Source organism: Plectropomus leopardus, chromosome 14 (assembly GCF_026936395.1).
Source record: "Plectropomus leopardus strain MGB_pleo_1.0 chromosome 14, ASM2693639v1, whole genome shotgun sequence".
Classification (NCBI taxonomy): domain Eukaryota; kingdom Metazoa; phylum Chordata; class Actinopteri; order Perciformes; family Serranidae; genus Plectropomus; species Plectropomus leopardus.
In genome coordinates, this window is record NC_142189.1 from 18,378,504 (window position 1) to 18,402,861 (window position 24,358).

General features: G+C 40.9%; 2 protein-coding genes and 1 long non-coding RNA gene across 4 annotated transcripts in view; 1 reads left to right on the plus strand and 2 right to left on the minus strand.

Annotated features, from left to right (window-relative positions):
- Positions 1-215: 215 nt before the first annotated feature.
- Positions 216-9,252, plus strand: tacc3 (transforming, acidic coiled-coil containing protein 3). The gene is made up of 17 exons (XM_042500675.2): positions 216-369; positions 2,115-2,280; positions 2,931-3,058; positions 3,142-3,188; positions 3,274-4,372; positions 4,461-4,503; positions 5,610-5,748; positions 5,878-5,936; positions 6,019-6,149; positions 6,316-6,400; positions 6,528-6,656; positions 7,265-7,332; positions 7,428-7,471; positions 8,351-8,511; positions 8,626-8,732; positions 8,816-8,936; positions 9,040-9,252. The coding sequence occupies exons 2-17, from the start codon at positions 2,116-2,118 to the stop codon at positions 9,103-9,105; spliced, it is 2,592 nt and encodes an 863-aa protein (XP_042356609.2). The 5' UTR covers positions 216-369; position 2,115; the 3' UTR covers positions 9,106-9,252.
- On the minus strand, positions 1,751-4,343 carry LOC148187457 (uncharacterized). Its single transcript, XR_015778596.1, has 2 exons — positions 4,276-4,343; positions 1,751-2,158 (listed from the first exon to the last, which is right to left on the minus strand). It is a non-coding gene; the product is annotated as an uncharacterized LOC148187457 (long non-coding RNA).
- A 2,847-nt stretch (positions 9,253-12,099) lies between the features above and the next one.
- The window catches only part of LOC121953599 (fibroblast growth factor receptor-like 1), a 41,694-nt gene continuing 29,435 nt past the window's right edge, over positions 12,100-24,358 (minus strand). The window contains exons 4-7 of one of the 2 annotated variants that reach the window (XM_042500765.2): positions 17,616-17,702; positions 16,902-17,186; positions 15,827-16,192; positions 12,100-13,625 (exon numbers count right to left, since the gene is read on the minus strand). In XM_042500765.2, coding sequence (XP_042356699.2) covers positions 13,183-13,625; positions 15,827-16,192; positions 16,902-17,186; positions 17,616-17,702 — 1,181 coding nt within the window. In that variant the 3' untranslated portion in view covers positions 12,100-13,182. The remainder of the gene's footprint in view (positions 13,626-15,826; positions 16,193-16,901; positions 17,187-17,615; positions 17,703-24,358) is intronic. The other variant, XM_042500766.2, reaches the window with a different exon arrangement.

Genomic DNA, 24,358 nt, shown 5'->3' on the forward strand with positions numbered 1-24,358 from the left:
CCAGTATTTTAGCACGTTTCTTGGATTTTAGGACATTTCTAGGTACCATGTATCCTATACAGGGCCACATTTGGCCCGCGGGCCGTAATTTGAGTATCACCGGAGCTTGCTCATGGTGCTCGGGAGTCCCGCCCAGCCGCCGGTTGGATCATATCCGTTCTGTACCGTGATTGGCTGCTGAACCAGGAAGCGCGTTTCCTTTGAATGTTTCTGGCGATCGTATTGGTCCGTTTCAAGACTTTAAATTCCAAACGGTTGTGACCGCAGGAGCAGAGGGGTTTTCAAAAGAAGTCATTTCTGGTCACAGTGCTGCTGAACACTTGGACGAAAGACGTGATAACTCCGGTCAATTGTACCTATATTTTTGAGGTAGGTGGCAGATATTATATTAGCGTATACCTTACGTTTCTTCATAAAATGTGATCGCAAGTTTGTCTTTTCCTCCGTTTTCCGTTAACTGTGGGCTCTAACGTTTGTTCTAAACTAACGTTTTCCTAGCAGTTAGCTTAGCAAGCAAATTTTTTTGTTGTCAACATTAACCACGTTAAAAGTGCCTTTGGACTATCTTAGGTGTCGATGGCTTTTATGACAAATGTCGAGTTAACGTTAGCAAATTCAACCAAGCCGTTATCTATTTCCAGTCTCGCTGGAAATGATGACAGGTTAGCTGTGAGTCGCGTAATGAAAACACGTTTATGTTTTATCCTCTGAGTACTGCAGTGTTGAGAGTAACGTTGGCTAGCCTGAAGTAACGGATGGATGAAAACGTTAGTAAAATTGCCCCCAAGACATCATGAGACAAAGATGTGACTCACCAACGATGACTGCCCTCAAACCTTGCATGGGCATGTGAATCTTTGGATTTAACCAGTTGATGGCCAGCAGGGGCAGTGAATTAGGCCATTTGTGTGGAGACATGAATAACTAAGCATATTGTCAGAATAATGTAAATATTTGTACTATATCAAATAGGAGCTACATTTTACAGTTTGTTAAAGAGTGCCTGCTGCTCAAATTCACCACACAATTATCCACATTGAAAAAATACCAACAATAATGGAAGCAAATAAAAACTGGAAATTGTTGTCACTTGCCAGTTCAAATTCACTCAGTGTGTGTCACTGATAGCATTTCGCCACCAATGCTTTAATAGACATTTTGTTATGTCATGAAAACCATAAGTCATTAACATAAACAATGGCTGCATAAAATTGACATTAGCAACTTCCAAGGCCCTTGCATTGCATCGGTCATTGTTAATGTGAGTATTTACACCCGTGTTTAACCTGCTAGGACAATTCAAGAAATCTATAATCTCATCAGGGCTGACAGATCAGGTGCTTCAAGTGATTCACCTTTGCAATTTATCTTTTAAACAACTTTAATTTTAGCCAGAGTTCACACTTTTGGGCTCAATAGCCTAAAAAATACATCTAAAAAGTTGATACATAAGATACATTGATGATGATGTATCAGATATATTGAGGTTTTTTTTTAATAGGTAAATTTGTATTGTTAGATCATAAATTTGATGTTCTGAAGTGGACTGTTTACAGTTGAAAAATGAACCTGTTGGCGCTCTCTGGTGGACAAACTATGTAACGACAACACAGTTTTTTCCTCAAACATTTTTGGATAACTGTTTTCCATTTTTATGTTACTTATTAGCCAGCACGTACACTTGTCTGATACTAACACATCGGCAATATGCTGATAACGCCCAACAGATCAACTCTGCACACTCTATATCTTAACTCTAACATCTTTGTATTTATTCATTTATTTTTCTCAATCTCCAGGGATCAAAATTCTGGTTGTTTTTTTTCCTTCGTTTTGCTTCTCTACCTTTTGAGGAAGGACTGTATTATACCAATAAAAATCATAGGCATGTGCCAAACAGCACTCACCAATGTAAATAAACTGGTGGAGTCACATCTGGTTTGATTCTGCTGTTAACTTTTTCATCTTTCTCTGTGCAGATCCTCTTTTCTCACATCAGCTCACCACACTAAAAGTGTCTTATCAGCTGGGTGCAGCTTTCAGGATGACACCTCCCCCGTGTCGTCAGATCGTTCCAGCCCCATAACTTACAGTTTGTCTCTCTGCTTTTACAGGATGAGTTCGGTTGAAGTGAATGATGAGAATCGTGGGGTCTGCCCTGGAGGAAAGCAGAACAGTTTAATTAATGACATTTTCGCTCTGGATCAGCCAACTGGGAGGCCTTCCATCCTGCGACAGACGGAGAACCTGCCCAGCAAGACTGTGCCAAAGGGGACGAAGGTACAGAACTCGTTTTTTTTTTTTGCATCCTTCTTCTTATCTTGATCCCCCCACAAGCTAAGCCCTCACTACATCTATTAGATGTTGTTAAACTAAAATGGCAGACAGGTAATTTGGCGTTTCCCTTTTTATTAGTTTTGTTGCCCCTGTTAACACTGGCCACCATTAAAAAAAAAAAAAAATATATATATATATATATATATATATATATATATATATATATATATATATATATATATATATATATATATATATATATATATGCTTTAACTATATGAAGTTTTTAGCTTACATTGCCAGACCAAATCACAAATGTATCTGCTATAGCAACTAAAGGATGAGCTCATGGATTCATCTGGTTCCTTGGGTGGTGAAGTTTGACCCTCTGTAATGAATTTGCAACAAAGCTGAATACAACTTTAAGTAGACTGTAATCAAACAAACAAACAAAAAAACAAAGAAGCACCTCTGTTGGTGGACAAAACTTTTTTTTAAAAAAAAAGACTGTTTACAAAATGTTTCTAGCACACATTTGCAAAGTATTCTAACTTTTGTGAATTATAAATTTGGTTAAAGGGCTTACTGTTATTTCTGTATTTAATTTGTATCCAGGTGACATTTCTAATACTCATCACATTACTCTTGTGCAGGTTTGTTTTCAGACTCCACGAAGAGACCCTGTGACTAAAAGAATTGTATCTCCCACTAAAACTGTCAAGATGGCCTGTGTAGAAGAGTGTACAAAAGCAATGGAGTCCTTAAATTTGGATAAAACAATGTAAGTAACGTTTCTCTTACAGTAACATGCCTACAATTAAATGACTGATCCGTGTCAGTAAACAAATCTGTTTTGTTTTATAGTACTTTACCACAAGATGCCTCCGGGCAGCCTGATGAGCCCAAACAAGGTAACTCATCCATGATGACAGGTTTTTCCTTCAGTCTCCACCAAATGCCGAAAAATTGCTGATGATCTTCTTGAATTTTCCACAGATGTGTCCTCTTATCCTGATGACGACATGCCGATTCAAAGCAAAGGAGGCTATCAGTTGGATTTTGACAACCTTGACGCCATAAATCCATTTCAGGGGTCTGTTAAGATGGTCCTCTCTCCTGTGAGGCCTGCTGTTGAAACTCCCCCATCAGGGTCTCAGCAAACACAACCAGAGAATATCTCAGACGAGCCCGCCAAAATCGAATCTGCGCTGGACGAGACGCTTCCATTCATCCCATCTGTGGAGAACTCGCTGGCCGACATCTCCACCAACATCAGCTCCACAGAGAGCAGTGTGGTCACCGTGGTGAAGGTCGCAGAGGTTGAGGAGCTCGACTCATGCACCGCCACCCCTGATGAAAAACAGCCCGCTAAAATGTCTCCAAATGTTGATCAAGACAAAGTGTCAGGCGGTTTAGTGGAGGATGCTCCACTGCCAGCAAAAGGTGCCTACACTTTGGATTTTGACGACCTCGATGCAATCAATCCTTTCCAAACTGGGGGATCTAAAATCCAGAATTCCCCTGTTGTTGGAAGAAAGGTGCCAGATGTTAAACCGCCTGTGGAGGAGATGCAGGTAGAGGAAAATAAACCCACAAATGTTGACATATCTGAGGCGGCACCTGAGATGAAACCTGTAGCTGCAGTGGCCCCGATAATAGCTAATACTGTCGAAACTTCAGCTGCTGAATCCACATCCCAGCCCGCTGACGCCCCGGTCAAGGACGGACCGGTCAAACTTGAGTTCAACTTTGATGATGGCAGTGAGGTCAAACGCAAACCGCCACCCAAGAAATTTGGCAAAAGGCCCTCTGGTCTAAAACCTAAAGCAGAGAAGCAGCCGAGTGACGTCAAACCACCAAAAGCGACACCCGTGGAGCCTGATGCTGCAGACGTCGCAGATGTTCCAGTTCCCAAAGGGTCTTACTCGTTTGACGTCGACAAATTTGACGACCCAAACTTCAATCCCTTTGGCTCCAAAGCAAGCATGGCCAACTCACCACAGTGCAGCAAGAAATCAGGCACCGTGCTGACGGAAACTTCAATTCCAGAGCAACCGGACGAGCCTGAGGAGGAGGAAGCTGCATCATCAGCATGGTATGATTACTTTTTTATCTGTGTATTAAGCATTTATTTGCCAGCAATACTAAATTTCACAGTAAGTTTATATGCTTTTGCCCTCTAGTGCAGGAGAGTGTGTCCCAGCTGCAGAACCCAAACCTGAAGCAGTAAGTGCTGCACTTTGATACAATCCTAATACATTTTTCCATTTAAAGGAGCGGTGTGTGAGATCTATGGGGATTTAGTTGCTTTTAAAGGTCAGGATTGCAGATTTTTATCATTTGGAACTTCTCTCAGTCTGAATTCCTCCAGTGTGCATTGTTCAGGAGGTTTTTACTGGGAGTCACATTGTCAGCAGAGCTCTCCAAAACAAACAGACTAGGTGATTAAAACCGCTAAAAACACTGAAAACAGCAGTTTCATGTCACAAATCAGTGTTTCCCGGATGCGGTTTGGCGCATCGCAGACGGGTTGCAATCCCAGCAAGATGGTTTGTGATTACCCGTGTGCTCGTCTTATTTATGATCTAAATTATCAGTTAGGTCTGCTCCTTTTCAAAACAAACAGATCAGGTGTTTAAACACTACAACACTGAATAAAGCAGTTTCTCTTTACAAATCAGTGCATCTTCGATGTTGTTTGCCTCGTCTGGCGCAGGCCGCCAGCCCCAGTACCTGCTAATGTGTCCTCACCTTTTTTTCTCTGATGACTTAAGGTCCAGACGTTCAGGACGTTTTCATCAGGAGCCGAATTATCCTTTTAATGACTCTTCCCCTCCAAAACAATCGAACCTGCTGGTAAACCAGTAAAAACACTGAGTAAAGCAGTTTCATGTATAAAAAAAATAACTTTTTCTGACTCTTGTGGTGAAGGTCTGTTTACTATAGTGGCCAAAGTGAAGATGCAAATGACCCAATCTAAAACCAGTGTCTTAGATTAGATAATATTAGATTAACTTTATAAATCCCAAAGCAAATTAAGGGGCCAAGCAGCTCACAGTGAAAAGAATAACATAAGACAATAAAAACGAGTTAGTTGAGCCTGGCTGAGACTCCATGTACTAGGAGCCATTCCTTAATAAACGGCTCACTCTGAGGCAACAAAGATACAGCACTTCTTATTCATTTTTGGGTGATATTACACGAAAGAAGACATATATATTATATTAAATCCCATTTCTGTAAATATATCCCCCTAAAGTTTACACACCGGACCTTTAACTTTCCCTTGGTTGAGTGCTTTTCACATTAAAAGTGTTTTGTTATTGTGACAGAAAGCCGAAGACGAGGCTGCCTCTGACCGGGACAAAGGATTTCAGCTTGAGGCTGGACGACCTGTGGAGAGTCTCCCTGAGCAGAAGACGCAGGCGGCCATGTCCGAATTTAATGACGAGTTTGTTCCTGGAACCATTTGTAAGTAAACTTTGGATGTAACATAGAAGTTAAATACACCTATTGAAACAAACCATTGGTTTTGAATAGCAGAAAGGTATTCTGTGTGAATTTACATTAATTTTAATGACATTAACGACTTTATTCCAGTCATGGCCAATGACTTTGACGGACAAATCGACTACCTTGAACAGTTTGGGTCCAGCAGTGTAAGTACCCACTTCAAGTACGTGAAATTACTAAATTCTCGTCAGTTAAACATATTTAAAGGTTGTTTTTTTTTGTCAACAGTTCAAGGAGTCTGCACTGAGGAAACAATCCTTGTACCTTAAATTTGACCCCCTCCTGAGAGAGAGCCCCAAGAAGTCTGCGGGCCCGGCCGCTCAGCCCCACGGCCCTCGCCCCGCTGACTTTGTTTCACGGTATGACGTACTTCTGTTTCCACTCACTCTGTGATTGCTGCTGTCACTGGACGTTAGAGCTGAATTTGTTCCGCTGTTCGGACATCCTGTTCAACCGAATGAGAGCTGTCTGAAACGTAACCACTCTGACCACTTCACAAGAGCGTTTCTCTTCTCCCTAACTCAGGCTCGAAACTCCACAGATGGCAGGAAAGACTACAAATGCACCACAGAAGGATGATTTCAAACTGTTTGATGATGCAACAGCACCAGTAAGTCACTCTGGAAATGTCTCCATCGACTTCGCCTGGCAACCTTTATTAAAACAAAGTGGATGTTTTGGAAACGACATCCAGCACTTCTCCTAACTTCATTTATTTACACTGAACTGTCATCCAGGCTCCTTCAATCCTCACGGACCTCGTCCCGCCTTTCCCCCAGCCAGCAAACACAGAGGATGCCATCATTGAAGTGCTGAAGTACAGTCAGAAAGACATGGACGCAGCCATTGCCAGGGTCCGGGCCGAAGTACGTCCCGCTCAGTGTTTCATGATTTGACAAAATAACAGCAGTCGAAAAAGTTTTCCTTTTGAAGTGAATTTGTTTGAGTCAAACGTCCACGGTAGACCTTGTTGATAGCGTGGTTTCTGTGTTACTCCAAACAATCCCTGAAGGACTAATCTGATTTAACCGCAGCTATGACGGTGCATTCTGGATTTAACACAAGAATGTCATATCAAAGAAATGTGTTTAACAGGCAAATTTCAAAGATTTTTTGGTTTTTTTTCCCCCGACAGGCCTGTCAGTGCCTGCTGACTTTCTTGCCTCATTTGCTAAGATCAGTGCGCCATTGAAAAGAGGCAAAATATTTTTCAAACATATTTTGGACCACATTAGGCACAGTATTCAGTTAAGCAGTCACATCAGAAATGTCACAGATAGACCCATTTGTTTACCACTCAAAGTCCATCCTCAAACCAAATTTGTGATTATAAATTTGGTGCTGCAAATCAATCAAACACATGCACAACTTTAAATTCATTAAAATAAAATAAAAAGTTCCCCCCTGATTTAAAACAGATTGAAAAAGGTCCTTCCATTAATGAATACATCAAACTGCTTATTTTCTCAAACAGGGAATGGAAAAAGAGGAGCAGTGGAGCGCAAAGTATAAGAAGGTCCTGGATGATGGTCAGGAGATGAGGTAAGCTGTGCTTGGTTTCATCTTGTTTTTGTCATTTCGGTTCAGTAATATCAATGATTCCAGGCATTTGACAACCTTTTTGTTTTTCTACACAGGAAGATAACTGCAGAATTTGAGCTCATGATTGCAAAAATGATGGGTAAGTTGATATTAATTATGTACACATCACAGTCTTAAAGGTATACGGTGCAGGAATGGTTTGCAAACAATATCGGCAGAGATTCGCAGATATACTTTGCTATATTGGTATTTTGTCAACAGTGTGTCCACAGTTTCCGCAGCTTCATCTTTGATATGTGCTGCGTACGGTCTCGCACCTGATCTCAACTTTTTCAGAAAGCCCTGACCTCACCTGCGTGCTGTGCCAAGAAATGCAGCAAAATGAGAGGAAAATATTAAGACAGGGTTATACAATTTAGGTGGCGAGCAGAATTAAGATGTGGGCTCTGTCTCCAAATACATTAGAAAATCACACCAGATCTTTTTAAACTCTCCAAGTTTGTCCCTCAAGTTATATATTATCTAAATTACCCAAAGTGTCAAGCAAATAACCTAAATTGTATAATTTAGCAGGAAATATTTTAAGGTAGTATTGTTATTATTAACTAATGCATTTGTATTTTTTATGTTTTAAATATTCTGTGCAGTTTTTGCTTACTCCCTTGCTTTGTCATTTTTAAAATTGTTTTTTTATCAGGCACTCATGCTAAAAAAATGAGGGCTTGGACCTGAAGGTGTGGGTGGTATGGATGTGGAGGAGTGAAAGGAATTTGGGAGAGAGGCGAGGGCTCAATGGGCATTTATATGATCACATTTGTACATTCTTTGTTGATTAAGTAAATAAAATACAGGCAGAGCACAGAGCCTCTCAGACAAATTCACCGCCGCACACTTCCAGTGAGTTTACATGGTGATTCAGAGGGATTACTTAAGAAGTGATACATTGTTTTTCATGAAAATCTTTTTTTTTTTAAGGATTTTAATGTAGTGGCATATTTTGTTTTGTTGTATTATTTAGCTGATCAAGAGAAGGAGAGGGAGGTGGCCCAGGCGAAGCTCACCGAGGCTCTGCTGGAAAAGGAGCAAGTGTCCAGTGACCTGAACACAATGGAGAGATCTTTCTCCGACCTTTTCAAGAGACTGGAGAAGTACAAGGACGTTGTCGAGGGCTACAAAAAGGTTTGAAAAGATGAGGGCCCGTTTATTAACCACAAAAAAAGAAACATATTTTTAGGTTTTAAGAAAGCGCGGCAGATTTTGGTTAATTAATTGTTGTCTGTGCCGTTTCCTCAGAATGAGGAGACTCTGAAAGCGTGTGCTCAGGATTATCTGGTGAGGATCAAAAAAGAGGAGCAGCGCTACCAGACCCTTAAAGCCCACGCCGAGGAGAAAATCAGCCAGTAAGAAACCCGACTCTGCTGTGTTGATGTTATAAATTGCAAATGTTGCAGTGTCTGACTGATATCTATTGTTTTTCTTGCAGTGCGAATTCAGAGATCGCAGATGTGCGGTCCAAGAGCAAAGCTGAAATATCTGCACTTCAAGCCCAGCTGCGGCGGGAGCAGCTGAAGGTGCAGTCACTGGAGAAAAGTCTGGACCAGAAGGTGTGTAACAAACTGTGTGTATTTGCAGACGTCTTGAAGATAAGATAGAAATATTATTGTCATTTTATTTCTAATTTATTTGCCTTTTGTTTTTATTACACAGGAGAAGGAGGTTGAGGAGCTCACCAAACTGTGTGATGAGCTGATCACCAAAGTCCAGAAGGGTTGAGCTCATTTGTAAATCCTGTAAATATTTTTCAGATTTTCGTTGTCGGTGTCCAAATCATTTTCTTGTGTAGTATGTTGTTTGTCTTTGTATATGTTCTTATGATACTGTAAAAAGAGTTAATAAAGCTGATTTACGAGTTTTAGTGACTTTACGATTAATCGTCTCGTCTTTTTAATAGGTGCTTGATTAGAAACCACTAGAGGGCAGCGTTTGCGTATTTAATGTTTTGCATCCTGTCATCTGGGTTTTGGATTACAGTTATTATTTAATGATATGGAAGCAACGTGGCTCTTTGAAGCCTAAAAACAGTTTTCTTCTGTGTAGATTTTCTACTTTAAACACACAAAGCTAATAAATGTACTCGCCTCTCGTCTGTCTGGAGCCAAAGCTCATCCCCGGACAACAACACAAGAGCCCACCTGATACAATGCTCCCTTTCTTTCCTGAGCAATCACAGGGTCCTGTCACATCAGTCCCAGAGGCAGGACAATGCACTTCCTAAATGGTGAAAGGAAATCCTACCTAGATTGGAGTTGAATGAGGTGGTAGTGCGGACCGGGGTGGGGGGGCGGAGAGGGTCTAGTCACTTAAATGGGAAAAGATGCTGGTCACCGGGTGTAGTCTTGCAGGGGCCGTCACTCATCTAAAGAGGACTGTGTGAGAGACTGCTCTTGTGTCTGTACGGTATCTATTCAGTCATTCATCCCAGTAACTTCTGTCCCTCTGCTGGCTGCCCTCCGCGTCACCCTCAGCAGACACTTCAGCTCGCTCAAAGGAAGAAAGCTGACCTGTCTGGACCCAGCACTCGTGTACCAGCACAGATAACCGCCACAAAACACCTTAGTTAAGGGAATACTTCACCCACAAAATTATCATTTTAAATCTCACCCCGTGTTTCTCTGAATTCCAGAAGAAAACTTTTTCTGGTAATCCTTCAGAGAGGAATCTAAAAACTAAGAAAAATCTTGATGAATTTAAGGAAAAGAAGAAGCCACATTCAGTGGTTGTATGTAAGTACAGGGTTCACCCTGATCCTAAAAAGCTCTTCAAAAGGCTTTAGATTAATGTATCTATCAATAAGGCCTTAATTGGTATTAGACTGTCTTAAATCAATCTTTTAAGAGACTTAAAATGCTAAGACATTGGAAAAAAGTATATTATGAATCTTTGTTGGAGACATTGCGGTGTAACATCTCAAAAATAATTGGTAATATTAATTTTATTTAATTATTTGCCAAATTCTAACTTTTAAATTGACCAAAAATTAAAAAAAAAATGTTTTGTCTTGTAGTTTCCCTAACCCTTTATTTACCTTGGTTCATGTTTTTCTCTTTAATTGTTGTTAGTATAAAATTGCTCTTAAATTTTATTCTGAGAGGCATTAAAAAGTCTTAAATTTAACTTTCTTAACTTGAGTCTATACTTTTAATGTTACATTATACTTTTACTCCATAACATTTCAGAGGGGAATACGTTTTAACTTTATCTGACAGTTTAGGTTACCAGTTACTTTACATATTAACATTTTTGCATAAAAACACGAGAAGAGTGGATAAAATGTTATGTTATAAATTATACTACCCACTAATTGTACACAAGGACATCTGACAGAATCAGTCCATTTTTGGATTCTTCATTCACTACAGAAAATATAAATTTAACTTAAAGGTTTAGTGACATCAAGTGGTAAGATTGCAACCAACAGAAACTTCTCTGTACTGAGCATTTAAGACAGGGATACTTAACTGGCTTTGCTTCAGGCCCACTTTTGAAAAATGCCTGGCAGATTCCAGATTTGAAAGAGGACCTGCTTCAGATGTAGATATAAATATTGGAATGTAACAAAAGTACAATTCTTATTTTCAGGTGATTCGAAACAAACAAACAAAAAAATTATTCAGTCACTATGAATATTATAATGGCTTCTTGTTTCTTCATATAGACGCCTAGTAGAGATTTCAACTCACTTTCCACGTTAAACAATAAACAAATCAGTGCTGAGTTGTGTTATTTACCGTGTTTGAATGTTGATTGTAGCAGGTTGATTTTCACAGTCCAGTCTGAAGAAACCAGTGATGATAATCCAAAAATCCTTACAAGCAACAACAAAAACTTGAGACAAACAAAAGTGGTTGAAAGGCTGTGTGCTGGTGTTTTCCTGAGCTGACTAAGTGATGACACCTGGGTTACTGCCCTAATTATCCCACATCCGCAGGTGAGTCAAGGCTTCAAAATAAGAGCAATTTCAAAAATAAAAGGAAAAAATCTCACCTAAGCCTGTAAATAAACGGAGGCATAGATCAAAAACATATTGGGGATCAGTTATCAAATACTGATATAAACAAAAGTGGCTTCTACAAATATTATTTTCCATTTCTGCCAACATATCCTAAATCCTACACACTGGACATTTAAAACAGGGTGAGCAATTAACATACAAATGATAATTTTGTAAGTAAAGTATTCCTTTATAAAGAGCAGATTGTATCCTTTGCAGAATAATCATCAAATCCTGACAAATCCTTCTAACTCTTTGAAACCTAATGTGTTGAATTTCTTTCAAAAACATGGGGATAAGGCAATGAACAACTTAACAAGACAGGGCCCAAAAATTATCAAGAAATATGTAAAAAGGAACAAGAAAGTTACATAAAAATAATATCAATCAAAAGGAAAATAAATACATAAAAATGTCTCATAGTGCTAAAAATTTTAAAATGTATATGTATACATTTTTTTCCGTAACATACTTTAAAATATATCATTATAATGATTATAAATACAGTTTTATGGACATCTTTCACAAATCTTTTTTAAAGTTTCCCCTTTTTAAAAAGAGCAATTAATTATCAGGTCATTTTCTTGTCACCTTTTACTAATAGCTGCTCATCCCCCGTGTTTTTGAAAGAAAAGAAACCAGTCTTTTCAGGTTTCAAATGGTTAAATAGCTTGTGAAAGGCAGCTGAACGCAGCACAAGAAAACTGGTGACGATGCAGGGTTAAGGTCATTTAATCAAACTACCAAACCATCAAACTTCAGATGATTTAGTTTTTGAGCTTTGAACAGAATACATCATACAAGATTGTCAAATACAACCAATTACATACAGAAATACCTAAATATTGGCATGAACTAAATGTGTATAAACTGGGTGACACAGTACTCAAAATGTACTATACACAACAACAACGACAACAGTATACTTTAATAACATTACATAGATATGTAAAACGCCTTACTCTGAAAAATAAACTTTTGATACATTTTTTTAGCAAAATAAATTAAATATTCATGACTCAACTTGATTATAAATGACTACAGCTTCATAAAGTGTGGTTCCTCTGCTGGTTTATTTCAACATGCTACTGACTGATGATGGGAAACTACGATGAGAAAAGTCGAAATGATAATGAAGACCAATTCAGTTCACATGGAAACACAATTCATCCATCCCTTGCAGTCTCAGGCAAGGTTTGCGTGCCATAAAAAGGCTGTAAAATCTTCTACTCTATCACTTTTTTTTTTTTTTTTTTTTTTACCAGAGAGCAACCGTGAGGGATGGAGAAAGGTAATACAAAGGATAGTGGTCAGCATTTTAAAAATGATGCATCTTTAACAAACAAAAGGACTACCTGAGTAGGGCACAAAACCAGCCCCTTTTGTAAATCTTTTTCATCTTCATTACCAGGCAGAACGAACGGAGTCTCTGCGCTCCGACAGCTGAATACGTGAAAGGGAAAACCTAACGTCCATTTTCAGCTCAAGTAGGAAAATGCAAAACTCAGCTGCTGAGGATTCAGCTGGCCTGAATAGCTGCGATTCAACTCACACGCAAAAAGTCCTTGTCCTTCTTAAGTGCACAACAAGGATTAATGGATTTTAGTGGTGTGAGAATCTGACAGGTAAAAAAAATAAAGCACCAAATACGGAAGTTTGGATGTAATAACTGGCCACTGTTTTTCCCCACGTGCTCCCTCTCCCATCAGTCTTGGAGAAGAGTCTTTAATGCCAGGAGCTGCTGTCCAGTCCGCAGCTCGTTGTCCCTCTGAGATACTGGTTATATTTGGCACTAAAGGCTAACACTGAAAATGAATGTGTTGATGCTGGTGTACTTTCCCGTCCACGTGGGAGTGAGTGTGTGTGTGAATGTCAGTGTAGATTTTGGGGTAGATTTTCGGGGGGATTGTTGGTCCTCCCTGTGTGAGGAGGAGCTGCTGCTGCGCCAGGTACTCCTCATAGTTCATGGAGCTCATGCAGTCTTTCTCCGGGCTAGAGGAGCTGGAGGACGGAGCGATGCAGCCCCTGTCCCGCTCTCGATATGGCAGTCGGTGGGAGGTGTGTAGTACCTGCGCAGCCGCAGCTGGAGCGCTGGGAGGGGGACAGTGCTTCCTGCTCTGGCAGAACCACAGAAGCACTGTGCCAAAGATGAACACGATTCCAGCCGGGATGCCGATGATGACAGGCCAGGGGAGGGAGCTGGAGGCTGGCGAGAACATGGGCGTGATGGGAGGCTTCGTGTCTGCAGAAGAGGAGAGAGCCAAAATAAAATCAAAACAGGTCTCAAACTCTTAAATGTTGCCAAGATGTTTGTTTATAGCACAGGTGAAGCGCTTAAAGCCTCAAACTAATTATCATTTTCACCATCAATTCGTCTGCTGATTATTTATTTGGTTCAGCTTTCAGTCAATAAAAGACATAAAATGACTGAATCGCAGTCCAAAAATCTTCCAATCTTTGGAGCGGGATAGGTTTCCATCCCCTTCTCATATAGGACCATCTGTTATCACCACCTGTTCAAGACGTAGGTCATGTGAGGACTAAGGAAGACGGTGGGTTCTCTCATTTGTCTCTTTTGTGCCTCCTCGTCTCCTCTTGCCTCTCCCGCTGCCTGTGACCCAGAAATTGTACTGAGTGCACCATCTCAATGGATGTTTCAATTCCTAAAATGCATCTCGAGGGGAGAGGAGGCCTTCAGGAGGAGCTAAGAGTGAGGATGCACAGGTGTATCCTTTGCAGAAGTCTTTTTGGCACCCGTGACATATAAAAGAGGTATGAGCCAAAGCTGATGATGCATTTGTGCCACACGCATATTTATTAGACGCTGCTTTAAAATGATGTCTCCATGATGAATGATGATGTATCATAACCCTAACCCAACCCCCGTCTCCTCGTGTCTCTCCTTTCCCTCCTCCACTCACATCTCAGGTGGCAGGGTCAAGAAATGAGAAAACCCTTTTAGATTTCACTGATAGCTCTGCAAAGAGCTCCTCAGTGGACTTTTACTTATTTTTTTGTCAAATTACATGATTGATTTAGTCAGACATTTAAGAGGAAAAATCCAGTAAGCATCCTCCTCATTTTTTCAAACTGACTTAAATAATCGCCCCTAAACAAAATTATTTTTATCTGTCAATTAAGACTAATCATTTCAGCTCTGAAGTGCTTACATCTTCATTGATCTCCTTCAGTTCATGTACACAAAAAACTAAAGCTAAAGACTAAAATGCAACCCTCTAAAAAATACAGCTTAAATATATTGGCTGCCTGTTGAATTTGACAGATTTTTAAGAATTTGATGGAGAACAACACAAGTCCAAAATGCATCAAAAACTGATAGAAAACAGGTGAGAACTAAATATTTGTGCTCGTTAATATTAATTTGCCGTCATCTGTCCTCATTAGTATGTTTTGCAAACATGCACATTGGCTGTATTCAGAGCCCTTCACTTTTTGTGCACTTTACTGTGTTACAGATGCAATTTTAAAGGTATACTATGCAGAAATTGTCACTTTCTGTTTGTAAACAATATCACCATCAAAACTTAGAATGAAAGCTAACTCCCAATTCCCTCTTTTTTGCTACATTTGTGATTTTTTCACAGCTGTGTCTGTGATTTTCTAATCTTCCTTTTGGATTTGTGCCACTTGCAGTCTGGCACCTGTCGCTATGTTTTTATTAAGTCCTTAGTCTCATGCGCTGTGCACCAGAAACGCCCTGAACACAGCAAAATCAGAGGAAAATACAGGCAGGCAGCAGAGTCTCTGGTGATAAATACACCGCTAGACACCTCTAGCGGATCATAAGTGATGAATTGAGAGGGCTTACTTATGTAAAAGTCAATAAATTGTGTTTTAGGGAAAATGATTGATGAAAAAAAAACATTTGCTCCTATCAATCTACACTCAATAACTTGCGTCTACAGAGAGTTCCTTGGCCTTCATGGCTTGTTTTTTCTGTCCTGACATGCAAAGTGAATTGTGAGACCTTGTATACACAGGTGTGCTTTTCTAAACTCTGTCCAATCAATTCGATCTGCCACAGGTGAACTCTTATCAAGGTTTACAAACATCTCAAGGATGATTAAAGCAAACCTCTGACCACAATTTGCCAAAGGAGCATGTTTTCACTTTCACAATGGGTTTTTGAGTGTAGACTGATGAGCAAAAATTGCACTTTTATTTCTTTAAAATCTGTCAGTAAAGTTTGCAAAAAGTTAAGGAGTATGATTACTTTCTGAAGCTAGTATGTATGTACGCAGTCTGGCTTTCATTTCACTTTGACAGATTCCTCTGATGTTTTTGTGTTACGTGCACTAACGCAGATTCCTAAAAATAAACAACCACATAAAATACACAAACTGATAGCACAGATCCTTGTCCAAGCTGCTGATTTGTTGCTCTGCAGCTTTTTTGTAAGTGCCACGCTGTAAACAGACATACCCCAGGCCTCACCTGGCAGCACAGTGAGGAAGGCGCTGCGGAAGCTGTAGCCCATGGTGTTGGCGCCTAAGCAGATGTACATGCCAGCGTCCTCCTCCTTGGCGCGGGTAATGAGCAGCTTGTTGAGGTAGGAGCCGTCGGGTCGTGACCACACCTCCCCCGTGGGCAGCACCACAAACCGGTGGTCTCCCACCTCGATGGTGGAGTTGTAGCGGCTCTCCTCATTAGACTCCACGCGTTTGAGCCACTGAATGACCGGCTTAACGTCACTCCTCACTTTGCACTGGAACGACGTGGTGCCTCCATAGTCCACCGTCGTGTTGACCGGGTGAGTGCCAGTCAAAATAGGCTTGGAGTTTGTCCTCTCTGCACAGACACACACAGAAACACTGTGAGGACACATACACAGACCTTCTTTTGACATGACAGCCCTTCTGCGGCTAGAAGAGGTCTTAGTTGTCCATACCGTTATTAGCCTCCGGCTTAGAACTTATAATTGACAGAGAGGGAGGAATACCACATGTAACACAAGAAGTATGTGTGATTAGTTTCCTCTCTTTCTTTGCTCCTGGTTGTACAGCACACATTTCTCATGGGAGGGAGGAGGAGGAGGGGGGTGGCGGGTCTGGCAGACAGCTGGGCTTTAATCAGCTCCAGATTGGGTGGAGGGTCTTTGAGTTGAACAGTCTCTCTCTCCCCCCTGTGCAAACACCAGGGCACAAGCCCTCAGTCTCAAGCCTGCTTCCTCAATGTGCTTCTCATATACATGATTACACAAGCACATTCATCCATGCAGCAAGGATATGAATACGACCTGCTGATCGCAATCAGACGACAGGAGTAGGTAGATCAGAGAGAAGATTTTACAGTTCTTCCTCGGGCAAAATCAGACCCACAATTACAAGCATTACGCTGTTTTAATTTCCCGAAGCAATGTATAAAGATCACAAAAACGATCCACACAAACATGAGTAATCACTTAAATTAATCATCTCTGCCTCGTGTGTTAGCATTAATATTTCCAGGTGAATATGTTCGGTATGCGTACAGTTCAGCCTCTCTTGGGGATACTCACGTATGACCTCAACCTTATACGTGGCGTTGATTTCCCCAGCCCGATTGGAGACCCTGCAGGTGTATCTGCCGCTGTGCTCCGGCGTCAGGTTCTTCAGACTCAGAGTCCACTTCTTCTGGCGGCCCTCCCCGACCTCCTGCTCCGTCAGCGGTCTGTCGTCCTTCAGCCACACAATGTCTGGTCGAGGATTTCCACTGGCCGTGCATTTGAGCCGCACTGAGCTGCCAACGGGGCGAGCTATGACCCGTTTTCTCATCTTAGCGGGCTGGGTGAAGCGGGGACGCACTGCATGGGACAGGAGAACACATCTTGTTATTAACTTGTCAGTGGATAAATTACATGAACTGATAGAGGAAAATACATTAAAAAATCACATGCGTTTGCAGAAGATTTAGATGTGATTTGTAGTAAACACAAGGTTCCCACAAATTTATTGAAAAAAATTCAAAACATACGTGGAAGGTTATCTTAGAAGAGTACTGTAACAATTTCATTATACACAATAAAATTCCATGACTTCTGCAAAACTATCATGATTTTACTAATTCCATGACTTTTCCAGGCCTGGAACATGTGATTGTGAAATTTGAGACATTTTTGAAGGTTTTTCATGACCCTGGGAACCCTGTAAATAGTATAAAACATGCAGAGGTACTGGTTTGGTCGGGTTAATTTACCACTGCATCATTACTGGCATGCCAACAGAGCTCTTACCAAGTTTTTCTGACAAGCCATCAGTGCCCAGCTCAGACTCCACTCCATCAGCCGGCGGCAGCCCAGCTTTATCAGAACCTGAGTCATCTGTTAACACAGCAGGACAACGGTTAGTCAACAGATGACTGCCTAACGAAACAGCCAGGTGTTCTTTTGCGGTGAGGATAAAGGAAATCTTGCAGCACAGAATTATGCGTATCAGTTATGCACTGACATTAATCTGAAGCATTTATTATCAACCTCATGCTTCACGAGAAATGCATTTTTCTGTTTTTATTGAAATGTTAAAGGAATGCTTTACTCAGAAAAATATTTATATATCAGTTACCCACAATGTGTTAGTTGATTTCGTAGATTTCAAATGCCTTCACGGTAAATGGAGAATCCAAAAAAGGTGAAAAAATTCTTGATAAACTGAAGTCAAAGGAGTTTTTATTTAATTACAGCAAGGGTTTCACTGCACCTGTCTACACATTTTTACACAACTCATGCAGTATAATCCAAGAGTCATTTATCCTGTTGATTGCTCAGTACTTTCCAAACACATGTATTTTCTTGAAATCCTAACAGTTTAAAACACTTCCACATAAACAGTCTCATGCACAGACAAGTAGTACGCCTGGACTGTTTGCTCTGAAGTGTTTTAAATAGTAAGGTTTTGGTGAAAATGCATGTGTTTAGAAAGTAGTGAGCATTCAACTGGATAAATGAGACTTGGATTATACCGTATGAGTTGTGTGAGAATTTAGCCCCGTTCACACATGCATTGCAACCCTGAAATTGTCCAGACATTACCCAGAGGAGCTTTAAGTGAGAATGCAAATGTCCGATCAGTTGATTTGGACATTAGAAGGTCTTTGTCCTGCCAACTCCCTCATAGAAAGTTTGTGTAATATGTGATTGCACCCATGAGTGAATAGAGCAATGTCTGGAGAATTCACAGCAGGCGTGAGGGCGTGTTGATGAAGTTTCTAACATAAGGCTCGAGCAAAATCAGAAAACAACAAGCATTCGAAGCTGAGGATGATTCGTTGAACAGCTACAAAAATGTCTAACTGGAGAGACGACGTTAACTTCTGTCAGTAAAGGCTAATGCTGACACTGTCGGACAAAATCAAAGAATGGCACTCTGTTCTTAATAACCGAATTACAATCTGGCTATGGGTAATCGGTGTCATGTCCTGCCACCTGCATGCCCTACCCAGGCGCCATCCCTCGCCCAAATCAAACAGAGTATTTCCAGTAAGTGAGAATGCGCCTAAAACAGACAATCTCCTGTTGTGTGCTTTGTGTGCGAAAGGGAAACTCCAGACAATGTCCAGGCCTGATTTTCCAGATATTGTCAAGAGTTTATATAAGAACAGAGCTTTTGTGAACATATGTTTTGATATGGTTTTGCTTTTGTTAAACACAGATCCCAAAGACTTCAATTCATCAAGAATTTTCTCAGTTTTTGGATTCTTTGTTCATCATGGAGGCATGTGAGAAAAAAACAAAGTTTTCTTTCCAAATTCAACATAACATGATGACCATAGACGGTACATAAAGATGGACAACTTGAAAGTTTCCTCAAAGTGTAACGTTTCAATCTTGATCGCCCCCTGGTGTCTGACTGCAGCACAGGTCATAAAGCCCGTCCCACCATGTTAGTAAATGGGACATGCTTTCTGACACTAAAGGTAGTTTTCATCACCCTGATGTTTGTTAAAGTAATTGTTTTTATGATAAGTTAAGTTTTAAAGAGTTATTCAGTTCTACAAAAAGGGGATTTTCCTCTATGATTGACAGCTGTGTGTGCCAATCCATGCGCTCGCATTCAATGGAGCTGCTCATGATAAGTCAGACAGGTGTACCTGGGATATTGCTACTGCACAGACTCTGGCTCTCAATGACTTCACCAGCGCAAGACGGCAGCGCCTGTATCCTGGATATTTTAACCTCACTTAAGCAGAGCAGGGGAAGCAGGGAGAACGTCGTCCATCTTTTTATACAGTCTATGACGATGACATCTAAATGATCATTTTGGGGGTGAAGTGTTCCTTTAAGACAGTGAACATTATAGTATGGTGGGTATATTTCTACTTTAAAACCCTGTATTCATTTTCCATAAGAATTCCATTCTTAATTTTTAACTGTGTCACCATCACAGCTCTCATGGCAGCAACCCAACACCGACAGGCCCAGAAAAGTGTTCTTGGCTCTATTTGAGTAGATTTCGCATTTATAGATAGGCTCCTCTGAGCGGGGTACATGCTCAGGTCATACTCTGTAGCATTTGGAAGTAATATGATCAGTTTTCATAAGCTCAGTTCCAGGAGACAGCTGTGGAGTTTATGTCATTGGCTGACATCATGCAGCCGAGCTAAGACGGGGCTTAGAGAAAATATAATGAGTGAAACCTAATCGACGGTTTGTGATGCGAATCGACTTTTCGAGTTAAGCATTGATGAATTAACGGGGCAGATCGTGTTCCTCGCCAGTATCTGCCACTTTGTGCAGGAAGAGACATTAAGCAGATGATTACTGACGAAAAGCTGCTGTTAACTGACCTAATACGGTCCTACTGAGCCATCACTTCACATTAGATATTGTACTCTATGTCACTCTTAGCATGCTCAAAACTTATCAGCCATGAGCCAATGGAAAGACAGACACAGGTAAACTGTTTAAATAACAATGATAAATGCAAAAAACTACCAGCCAGTCCTGTACCTTTTCTACCTCATTTTGATTTTGAGTTCAGCCTCAAGTCGGATTTTTCTAGATGCAGTTTGGCACACTTGATTCCCTCTCAGGGTTTGATTGGGTCAGGTAAAGAGGCCAGATGTGACTTCTAACCCCCTCGTTCTGCCTCCCTCCGAGTCCCCCCGAAACCCTCACAGCTCTCTAGGGTTCTCTGGGTACAAACCCTCCTTTGTTTGTCCCCTGCAGCACCAAGCCCAGCCATGATGTCATGGCTATTTGAAGGGGTTTAACTGGCCAACTATAATAACCCATTCCTTTAAAAAACAGCCTCCACTGGAAGAAATATTTCTCTGTTGCTCACTTGGGCTCTCCACATTCCTCCCGGTTCCTGAACCTCCCAATCCAAACAGAACACGGTCCCACACTGCCGGGGTTTTCTTTTTGACTTTTTTTTTCCTGAATCTATTTCCTCTCTACTTTTAGGCAATTCTAGGGAACAATGGCACCCTTTATATGTCTGTCCTGTTAAAGCTATCCCTTGCCACTATTGTCTTTACACAACATTGGCTCACTAGACTGCAGACAGGGGCAAAGTAGGACATCAGGTCTGCCATATGATTGTTATTTTTGAAAGAATGACAAACAAAATAATCAATAAATGACTGAAAGGCCTCCAAATCTACAGTACTTTGGAGAAGTCTTAGGGTAGCAAAGTTGTAATGAGGATTATATATATATATATATATATATACATATATATTTGTAAGTGTCTACAATGAATACAGAGAACATGTACAATGCATTAAATCATCAAGTCAGTTTGCAGTTTGGCACACTTGATTCTGACTTGAAGTCAGAACAAAATTGCTCCTTCAGACTGATGTCAATATTTAGTGTGAAACATGGAACAGTACTATAATCATAACAAAATGTAACTCAAATAATCAATATTGAGCTTTGGACATGTCTTGAATGCAACCTGGTTTAAATACACCAGATTAGTATTATAAATCTCATATTGTCTACCCACAAAAGTTCAAGACATGCTAAGTGGAAAAGGGGGTCACACTAAATACTTGCAATTTTAGCCTGTTGAAGCTGTTCTGAAATATTTTGTTTTAATACTATATACATATTTCTGTATATTTTGGTTGTATTTTCGCAAAGAGACGATCGAGAAATACATATGTATGATCATTTTAACTTTGCTACAATAACAAAGTTCACAGTGGCTTAAGACTTTTGCACAGAGCTGTATGAGAGGCCCTATTGTGCTTACTGGAAAGTAAGGAAAAGCTGCAACTTATTACGGAATCAGTGATCAAACAAAAAATCCCAATACTGTATGTACTGCATGATATCAAAGGTGGGTTATGCAAACGGAAATTCAATCACAAGAGCCACGATTTGAGTGCATGCTCATGCAAATGAAAAGTATCAAGTTTTTAAAATGCAATCAGCCTCCTTCCACACAACTTAAATCCATTCATGGTCTCGCTACAGTGTTTAGGGTCTGACGCCATCCCCTCCCACTTCATTCACAAATCCAGCCACAGGAAACAGGTCACTACACACTCTCCCTGCTGGCCTCCTGTGCCAGCTGAATCACAGGAAAAGGCCTGATGATTTGAGGTCACAATGAGCTCCAGATGTTATTGGGGACATTGTACTGTCCAAGGAAAGTTATGCGCAGTGGCCTTGCATCACACTCTGGAAATCTCCAAACAGCTACCACATGTGATCAGTCACACACGGGGCAGTTTATCCAGCAGTTGGCCTGACAACGTCTCCAGAGAGGAGCGAAATGAAAAATGTGCTGCGAGAGCCAAAATCTCCATGTAGGAATAATGACTGCCTCCAGCACTGTATTAGCCCCATAATATATTATCTGTGCAGACATAAACATTAAAATACAATGCTGTAAATGTTAATATGACAATCCCATGTTAATGCGAGTATGAAGCCTGCTGCAGACTGAGCAGCTGAGCTTGAAGCTGCATGCATCGGTGTGTCCTGGTGGGGGTGCTGGGAGGTGATGGGCCCAGTTGTCAAGAGACCACCCCAAACAGGGCCCAAACAGCCAGCTGGAGGGATTGAGGAGGCGCCATGTTGCACTGACTGACCAGATTCTTCAGATAGCTCAGGGGAGGACAGGCTGTCCGCTGGCAGATGGGAGGAGGGATATCTCTCCAGTTGAAGAGAACCCACCACCCCCGTCCCTTCCCCTTCTCCTTACATCACCCTGCAAAACCCCTCACTCTCTCACTTCCAATCTTGCTCCACATCTTTGCTGTCGCTTTATCTTACTGTCTTTCTTCTGCTTGGCTTCTCCACAGGGTCCCAGGCGATGTTTAAAGAGTTATGCGTTCTACGTTGGGCCTTGGACTTGAACAGCTGCCAGGATTTCCGTAGACACGGGATACTCAATTTGCTCAGCTTGGGGGTCACTTTTGCAAAATGACAGAAGGCCAGGGTCGCTGTCGCCGCAACCCCATACATGTTTTTAGGACTTTAGGATATTTCTAGGATCTTGAAATGTTTCTAGATTTTAGGACATTTCAAGAATTTTAGGAAATGTATTGGATTTTAGGACATTTCTAGGGTTTTAGGATGTTTCTATGATTTTAGGCAGTTTCTGTGATTTTAGCACATTTCTAAGATTTCAGGACATTAGTATGATTTTAGGACATTTTTAGGATTTTACTACATTTCTAGGACTTTTTAGCATTTTAGCATTTTAATGCATTTCTAGGATTTTAGAACATTTCTAGCATTTCATTACATTTCTAGGATTATAGAACATTTCTCTGACTTCAGGACATTTCTAGGGTTTAAGGACATTTCTAGAGTTTGAGGATTTTTTTTTTTTTTTGGATTTCAGGACATTTCTAGGATTTTAAGAGTTTAGGGGCTTAGCTAGGACCCCAGTCAGTGGTGTGGGGATAAACAAGCTCTATTTTGATGCTGTTTTATGCACTCTGGAGCCTTATGTATACTAAAAGTACAAAAACAATTCCCAGTGTGAATCACTTTATCTTTATTGTGAATTAGACAATGGTTGGGGGTAACTGGCATTGACATCAAGTTGAGTATAGACTCTTCTCCCATAGACCCTTACCGGTCCGTCACTATAACCAACTGCTCATCTTACCTTTTCACTCTACAATCCAGTAAAAAGAACCAAGTGGAATGATGGATACTGTATGCAGAGCTATGCTGGGAGTTACCCCCCCCCCCCCATTTACAGTATTTCAAATAAATAATCTCTCTCCTCTGATCTTTTTGAGCAACATAATAAGCCTCCCTGCAAGTCACGACACTTAACTGCATGCAACTAAATGCAAATGGCGAACAATTAGGTGATTCAACGTTAATGGAAAGTGTTACTCATGATAATTGCACAGTATTTGGCTGTATTAGCTGACTTCAATCCTGGAAGTATTTTGACAATGAGGCCCCCTAATCTTTGTGGCCAAAAAAGGCACCCAGAATGCAATGCAGCTCTGATGAAACAATTATCTGTAAAAACAAACGCTGTGGTGGTGGCCTGCCAGTGCCTAATGGGATGATGGACAAGAGAGCAGAAAGAGGGGAGGGGGTGTTCTTGTGTCTAGAGTCGGTCTGTCACGCACTCACCAGCACCAGAGGACAACTAGGAAATGGAACAAACCGGATCAGGATTAAGAGACCGGCCAGAAAGTCTCTAGGTAACTCCATAAAGGGCAAAAACACTGATAAAAATCTAACGGAAATATGCTTCCAAGAAAGACTTATGATTTAACTTTCAATGGTATTTCTTCCTAACGTAATCACTGAGTGGGAGCAATGCATGCAGTCAGGTTGAACTGATCTCCCGGCGATCGCTGCCAGCTTCATCACATCAGTCTTAAACTGTCTTCAGTGAAGTCTCATTCTCACTGCAGCAGCAGCCAAACCAGACAGATTATCTGTCGCATAAACACACCGCAAGGGGAAAAGTTGTTATCTATCACTAAGATTAATTGTCTAATCGTGTGTCTTCTGTGTGTGTGTGTGTGTGTGTGTGTGTGTGTGTGTGT

Coding starts and splice junctions, on each gene's coding strand:
- tacc3 (XM_042500675.2), top strand. CDS start 2,116: ATGAGTTCGGTTGAAGTGAATGATGAGAATCGTGGGGTCTGCCCTGGA. Junction 3,189..3,273: donor GCCTGATGAGCCCAAACAAG/GTAACTCATCCA, acceptor AATTTTCCACAG/ATGTGTCCTCTTATCCTGAT. Junction 8,937..9,039: donor AGAAAAGTCTGGACCAGAAG/GTGTGTAACAAA, acceptor TTTATTACACAG/GAGAAGGAGGTTGAGGAGCT.